This window comes from Colletotrichum phormii (assembly GCF_030913505.1).
Source record: "Colletotrichum phormii strain CBS 102054 chromosome Unknown BDP81scaffold_1, whole genome shotgun sequence".
Classification (NCBI taxonomy): Eukaryota; Fungi; Ascomycota; class Sordariomycetes; order Glomerellales; family Glomerellaceae; genus Colletotrichum; species Colletotrichum phormii.
In genome coordinates this window covers 2,673,988-2,680,913 of record NW_026851443.1, presented here as the reverse complement: position 1 = coordinate 2,680,913, position 6,926 = coordinate 2,673,988, and the positions used below count along the sequence as shown (strand labels likewise).

General features: G+C 55.4%; 1 protein-coding gene across 1 annotated transcript; it reads right to left on the bottom strand.

The window, feature by feature from the left end:
• Positions 1 to 1,040: 1,040 nt before the first annotated feature.
• BDP81DRAFT_467353 (kelch domain-containing protein) lies at positions 1,041 to 6,293 on the bottom strand (the record flags this gene model as incomplete). The annotated part of the gene is made up of 5 exons (XM_060594454.1): positions 5,591 to 6,293; positions 5,115 to 5,526; positions 4,762 to 5,044; positions 4,115 to 4,712; positions 1,041 to 4,046 (listed from the first exon to the last, which is right to left on the bottom strand). Exons 1-5 carry the CDS (start codon positions 5,864 to 5,866, stop codon positions 1,041 to 1,043), a joined length of 4,575 nt encoding a protein of 1,524 aa, XP_060451963.1. The 5' UTR covers positions 5,867 to 6,293.
• Between the last annotated feature and the right edge of the window lie 633 nt (positions 6,294 to 6,926).

Here is a 6,926-nt window from a genome sequence, read left to right as displayed (position 1 = left end):
TAGACACGCTGCCGCAGGTTTGTGGTGAAAGGTGGCCACATCTAGCTTAGACCAGTCCCACTGCCTCCAGGTTTAGATGCGCCGTCAAGGCAACCAATAACGCTGAGCTCCTCAATGTCTCTAGCTTACTACAATTGCTAAGAGGGAACAAGCTCTTCATAAGGACGGCAGTTCATACCGCAAACCACGATGGTACATCACATCACAACATCAGACACATTCAGGGGTAACAATCGTCTCATCATTTGACCAAACCCTAGGTAGACAACAATCGTCACGCCTGCTAAACCCCAACCATCATCACAAGCCACCAGGAATCATCAGGCTCTTCTTCAGTGTATAAAAGGATTTGTTATCAAAACCGTACGAGAAAGAGAATCCTCGACGGCCGCTTATTGTCGTTATCTTTTTGCCCTTCTGAGCCAGCTCCGCTCCGCTCGTTGATCAGTCATCAAACGTTCCTGCGCGCGCGCCTCCTCTTCATTTTTTTGCCCCCATATTCTTGACGTGAGGGGAACGAAACCCTTCAACGTCGAGATGAGGCTTCTCAGAAAACAAAACCCCCAGTATTGTACATTATGGTAAAAGAAAAGAAGAAAAAGGCAACTGGGCACGTGTGCTCAATCTCTCCAACAGTGTCATCCACCCATCTCAAAGAATAGAAGTGACCCTTGTGCGCCCGGCCTGCTCTCGTACGTCCACGGCGAAGAACAAGCAAGCAGAGGTCATGGTTGTGTGTAGTGTATCATCAAAAATAGAGAAACCCATGAACTCAGAAAGGAAAAGAAAAGGAAACGCGATAAAAAAGAGCGGGGGAATTAAGCGAAGGTTGTTTCGTCATGAGTACGTTGAATCATTGCGAAACGAAGAACAGAGCCCACGCGTCGAAACCAAATCCCCAAAATTCGAAAAACTCCTTCCAACTGCGAACTGCAGACCGCGGCGGACCGTGGGCAGTCAAAGAATGTACAGAAAGTGTAGTGACGACCGCTCGAAAGTCGTCACGTAAAGCGGGAGTTCATGCGTCGCAGAACGCCAGACTAAGGCCGGTCAGGTCGGCTTTTCGTCTTCGCTCGGTCGTTCTCGGCTTGTTCGTCCACGTCGAGTCGCTTGCGCCAGTCGGCCAAGCTTTCGCTGAGGCCAAGTCCGACTTCTTCGTCCTTGCGAGTAGGGGTTGCCGCGCCCTCAAAGTCAAAGGTGTTGCTCAGGCGGTAGTTCTTGTTGGTGGCTTCCCAGTGGGTGCGCAGGGTCTCGAGTTCATCTGCCAGATTGTCCAACGCAGTGCTATTGCGTCCGTCGACTCCGCCAGAGACTGCCCCGTAGGTGCTGTCCGCGTCAGAGCTGTCCTGTCGTCGATGTCCCACGCTGTTTCCGTTGGTACCCCTCTCGGTCAGGTCGGAGGTCATACTCGGTGCCTGCCTGCTTTGCCGGCGGTAGCTGTCGACGGAGTTCTCAACCTGGTCGAGAAGCAGCGAGACCTTTCCTTCGGCATCCTGGGCGCGACGCTCCAGGAGGTTGTTCTCCTGGTGGAGTGTCTCCAAGTCTCGGCGGTTGGCGTCCAGTTTCCGGGAAGCTTCCTCGGCGTCCTTTAGAGCGCCATCGCGATGCTTCTTGCTATCCTCCAACTCCTTCCTGACCGCGTTAAGCTGAGATTCAAGCTGCTCGGTGGACGCCTGCAAGTCTTCTTCGAGAGCCTCAATCTTCTCCTGTAGAATGTGGCGTTCGCTTTCCCAGTTGGCAGGGGCATTTCCGTCAGTGCCGGCAGATGCCTCCACGCGATCCTCAAGCTCGATAACCTCGTTCTTGAGCTTGGCATTCTCGGTTTTATACCTGGCAAGCTGCTCCTTGAGTTGCTTCAGCATCTTCTCCGTACCCTTGACGTAGTGCACAGCAGACTGATAGTCATTTTCCAGTTGGCCGAGCTTTTCGCGGTACGCAGCTTCGCTCGCCTCCTGCTGGGCCGTGCTGCGCTGTGCATTCTCTTCGTGGGCAGTCAATGCAGCGTTGAGCTGATCCTCAAGATCGCGAATGCGAGCCGCCTCGGGAGTGTTCACTCGCGGGCTGCCAATGCTTCGGGTTCTTGACATGCCTGTGGGGCTGATACCACGCTCAACGAGGATGTCCTTCAGGGTGTTGTGCTGCACGGTCATCGCGTTGGTCTCCAGCTGTTGGTTCTGAAGTTGGTGCTTCAAGTCCGAGTTCTTAGCTTGCAGAGACTGAGTGTCCCTCAGAGCCGCCTGGAGCTGTCTCCTGATTGCCACACCCTCGCGACTGGACTGCTCCTGGTAAACCTCCAATCCAGCAATGCGCTCTTCCGCAGTGCGAAGCTTATCAGCCGCAGCATCAGCCTCTTGCTGGTACTTCTTGACAAGCGCGTTCGCAGCGACGAGCTGACCCTGCAATGCCTTGGCGCGCCCCTCGTCGGCTTTCCCGTCGGATCCAATATCTCTCGCAGTGACCTTGTCGAATCCGGCCAGTACGGCTTGCTGGTGGAGTTTTGCTTCCTTGGCATGCTTCTCGGCAATCTCCTCAGCGTCACGCAGTCGCTGAGTAGCAGCTACAAGCTCCGTAGTGCGTGCTTCGTGTTCCGCCTTGAGCTTGTTGAACTTGGACTCGAGTTGCTCTCTTTGCGAGCGCTCCTCCTCCAGCTTGCTCTCCAAGAGCGCCTTCATCTCTGCGGAAGCAGCCATGGCGGTACGGAGAGAGTCGAAGGTGTCGTTCTGGTCCTTGGAGCTGCCGATGGAGTCGTTGTACTTCTTCTCAAAGTCATCCTTCTCGACAGTCATGAGCTGAATCGCTGCCATGGCCTCCGTGTACTGGACCGCCTGCTCCCTAGCTTCTTTCTGCACCATGTGCAGCTCGGCTTTGAGCTGCTCGAGTTCGGTGGAAGTCATTGTCTTGTAAGACTCGAGTTCGCTCATGCGCTTCTGGGAGGCGTTGGTCGTGTCGTCGGCCAAAAGGCGGGCACGTTTCTCAGCTTCAAGCTCAGATTTCATCATCTCAAGCTGGGCTTGGAGGTCCTTTTGGTAGTTGAGGGCAGAAGCCAACTTGCGGCTGATCTCGGTGGAACGGTCGTCAACATCGCGCTCGCCATCTAGCTGGGGAGTGCTTGCAACGCTTCCGCCCATCTGGGCTGCAACTCTGGCCTTTGCATACACCGCCTCTTGGATTGCAGCGTCTCGCTGCTTCTCCGCCTCAGCGATTTGTTTCGCAGCAAGAATGGCTTGCTTGTCAACGGATGCCTGAACATTGGCGAGCTCGGTTCTCATGGCCAAGAGCGCCTCGATAAGTGGTTTGTCCTCGTCATCGAAGGTCTCCGCGGCCCTGCTATCGAGAACAGGGCTGAGGCTTGCGTTGGGAACATACCCAGCCTTGCGAGCCAGCTCAAGCTCTGACGCATACCAGGCATTGCGGTTTCTAGCTGTGTCCAACTCCTTCAGTATAGCGACAGTCTGCGAGGTGCGGCCCGAGGATCGTCGAGACAATGGATTGCTAGGCTGACGAGTGGGGGGTGGCGGCGAGGCCAGCCGGATGGGCTGCTGCACTTGTAGCGGCGACTGCTGTTGGGTTGGCGGCGGCGGCTGTGCTTGAACAGGCGGTTGTACTGGGGCAGGCGGTTGGACAGGCGGTTGGACAGGCGGTTGTGCTTGCGTCTGAGGTGGTGGTTGAACTTGGGCTTGTTGTTGAATCTGCATTGCCTTCAAAGCAGGCTCGGTCGTGCTATCCACGGAGGTTTGGGACCTGCTGCCTTGCCTGGACCTGGTTTTGGAAGGCTCGGAAGGAGCAGATTCAGACTTGGAGCCAGATCTCAAGACCCCCTGAGGAGTCCGTCGGCCATTGGTGACCGGACTCTCCGCGTCCTTGGGCTCTTTAACCTCACGAATGACGGGAGACTGGCCTGCAGCAATCTGCGGCGAGCCACCAACGGATCCATCTCTCTCCGACGACTGTCCCCTAACTCTTCCCAAGTTTCCAGTTTGAACCGAAGGCTTTGCAGGCGTCGGTCCTTGAGGCGGGGGCCCAGCGGGGGCGAAGTCGCTGCAGATCTGGGGAGCTTCGACATATTGTTCACTGCCGCCGGGTTCGCGTCTGTTCCGTTGGGAGATCCTCGCACTACGTTGGTGGGACTGTTGACGGCGGAAGCATCGCGAGGTGCTCCAGGGGCCCCGACTAGTCGCTTTTGATCAGGAGGACCCTGGGAACCGTCTCTTGATAGAATGTTCCTTGTCTCGGCCGCAGCACTGGGCCGCCTCGCCTGCTGTGGGCGTTGCTGTCCATTCGCTTGCGGTCCATTAGGTTGTTGTGCTGCTGCCGCATCGTTCGGGTACCGAATCTTTGTAGTATCGAGCATGTAGACTATTCCAAGGTCGCCAACGCTGGCGGGGGACGAAGAGGGTTCGCCTCCGACGACAACCACGGCCTTGCCAACTGTGGTCATGCTGTGACCGGATCGGGGAGAGGGCGACGGACCCATGTTCTGGAAGGTGTACCACCGGCGCGAAGTAATTCTGAAGGCGGCGAGATCTCCGAGGTCGACGCCCTCTTCCGTGCGTCCTCCGAAAATGTACATGACATCGTCGACGATTGATGCAGCGTGACCCTCACGGGGAACTGGGATGTAGCCAATGCATTCATGTTGCGTCCATTCGTTCGTCGCAGGATCGTAGCTCCAAACGTCGTTGAACCATTGATAACCGTTTGTACCACCGAAGCTAGAGGTGCGTCAGTAGTGATACCTGCGAGGCTTCACGCAATACATACAGATACATCTTGTCGTTGTAAGTTACCACAGAGTGGTTGGTTCGGGCGGCTGGAATTTTCCCGACGGGTGGTCCGCCACTGTCAGTATTCTGGATCAACATCTCCCACCGGTTGTTGGGCATTTGGAGCTGGTTTAGGTCAAAGGCAGCAATATCGTTCATGAAGTAGCCCTCGATCTGACCACCAAAAATGTAAATCTTGGATCCGAGGATGTTGAGGGAGTGGCCGTAACGGCCGGAGGGCCGAGTGCCAGCGGGCAATGCTCTCGACCATTGTCTCGTTGCTGTGCTTCGTTAGCGAATACTCAACTTCCCACGAGGCAGTGCACGCTGCATGACGAGAATAAAACTCACAGGTGTTGAGGAGATAAAGCGTCTCGTCCAGGACGTCCATCTCATCTACTTTGGTGTCACCACCGTAGACGATGAAGGCGTTGCCAACGAGCAAACTTGCGTGCCCGACTCTCGGGCCAGGTCCCTCGGCTGTCGTCGCCAGAGGATAGCAGGCCATGTTCTGTCCGGCCTCGATCATCCACAAGTCGCCCTTGACGGTGGAGCTATTGATCAAACCTCCCATCACGTAAATATCGCCCTCCTTGGACGAGACCGAATTGACGGCCGCTCCATAACGGGGGAAGGGGCTCGGGTGTGATGATGTATACGTCAATCGTCGTTGCGACCAGGGGTATAGCGACGCATTAGGGTTCATCATTTGTTGTTGAGGAGGCATCTGGTTTTGCGAGGATACGGGGGGAGCATTGCGAAGCTGGGAGGGAGATCAGCAGTGTTCCAGCAGCGCCAGCTCATCAAAGTGAGCTGGATAAACTTACAGGCAAATCATTTGAAGGCGCTTGTATCGGTATTTGGTCTACACTAGGTCCTCGCTGGCGAGTGTAGCCTTGGTCGGGGCTTCCAGCACCGGCGCTCCCATCGCGATCGATTGAGTTCAAGCTGCCGGTCGGTGTCGAGCGCTGGGTGCCGTTCTTCTCTTCCCTCGCGATTCTCTCTCGCTGGCTTTGGATCGAGCCCTGCGATCCGCCAGAGTTTCCATCGCGGCTTGCAAGAGCTCGATCCTGATTCTTCTTGGACTTGAAAAGAAAAGCCATGGCGAATCAAATCGAGGCCTGCACGCTGAGCGGCAGTTGAAAATGGACTTGCTCGTAAGTCGTGTCCAGTGCGCCCGGGATTTTGGGGGGTATCAATTGAAATCGTTTCGTTCGTTCGTTGAAGAAGTTGCTTAGGGGCGTCACGATAATGAAGAAAGTCGCTCAAGTCGCACTTTACTCGTGGAGTCGATGATGCGGGTAGCGGGTGCTATCGCCAGGTCGCTGGGAAGCCGAGTCAGGTGAGGCGCGATGGAGATGCAGCGGATGCAGGAACGCAGCAGATACGCAGGAACGGGAAAGGGAGTCAATGCTCGAGTGTGCGGATGGCTGGGTTCGCATCGGTGGAGTGTGCCCGGGGTAGCGCGCGTTGCTGAGGCGAGGAGCGTCCTGCGATGTTCGACCTCGTCTTTTTTTTTTTTTATTGCGGTCCTCCTCGTCGGCGCAGTGAAGCGAGTAAGGTGGTAAGGGAGCGAGGGGTGAGAAACGAAAGGAGGCTGGGTGTTGGGCGAGACGGGACGATGTCGACTCCGCGCGTACCTTTACGCAGAGCAGTTGCTGACGGGGGTTGGCTCGTCGGATTTTTAGGGGTTTGATTACTCTTTTTTTTTTTTTTTTTTTAATCCTTCTCCTTCTTAGGCGTTTTCCCCTTCGGATTGCCGTATCTTTTCTGTCCGTGGTCGGGTTATTACTACTTTAGGCTCTCGGGCCAGGTAGACCGCAAATAGGTTGCTGCTGGCACGGCGATCGCAAAGTGAAGGAAGGTCGAAGTTGGATAGAAAGCTGATGATGCGGCGAGAGAAAAGAATGCCTGGCTAGAGTGGTATTTTCCGAGAGTGTGTCGGTCACTTCGCTGCCTTTCTCCGCCGTTGTAGAAAGGAGGTTTTTGGAAGAAATGCCACTCTAGGGATTGGGAAGCGATGGGGAAGGGGGCAGAGGGCAAAAAAAAAAAAAAGACATTGGATCCAATGCTGCTGGACTGATGGAATTTACCTCCAAAATGCAGGAGTAACAGCGGAACCTGGTAAAGTGCACCTAAAAATGTTGCAGCCCGGTGCTAGCT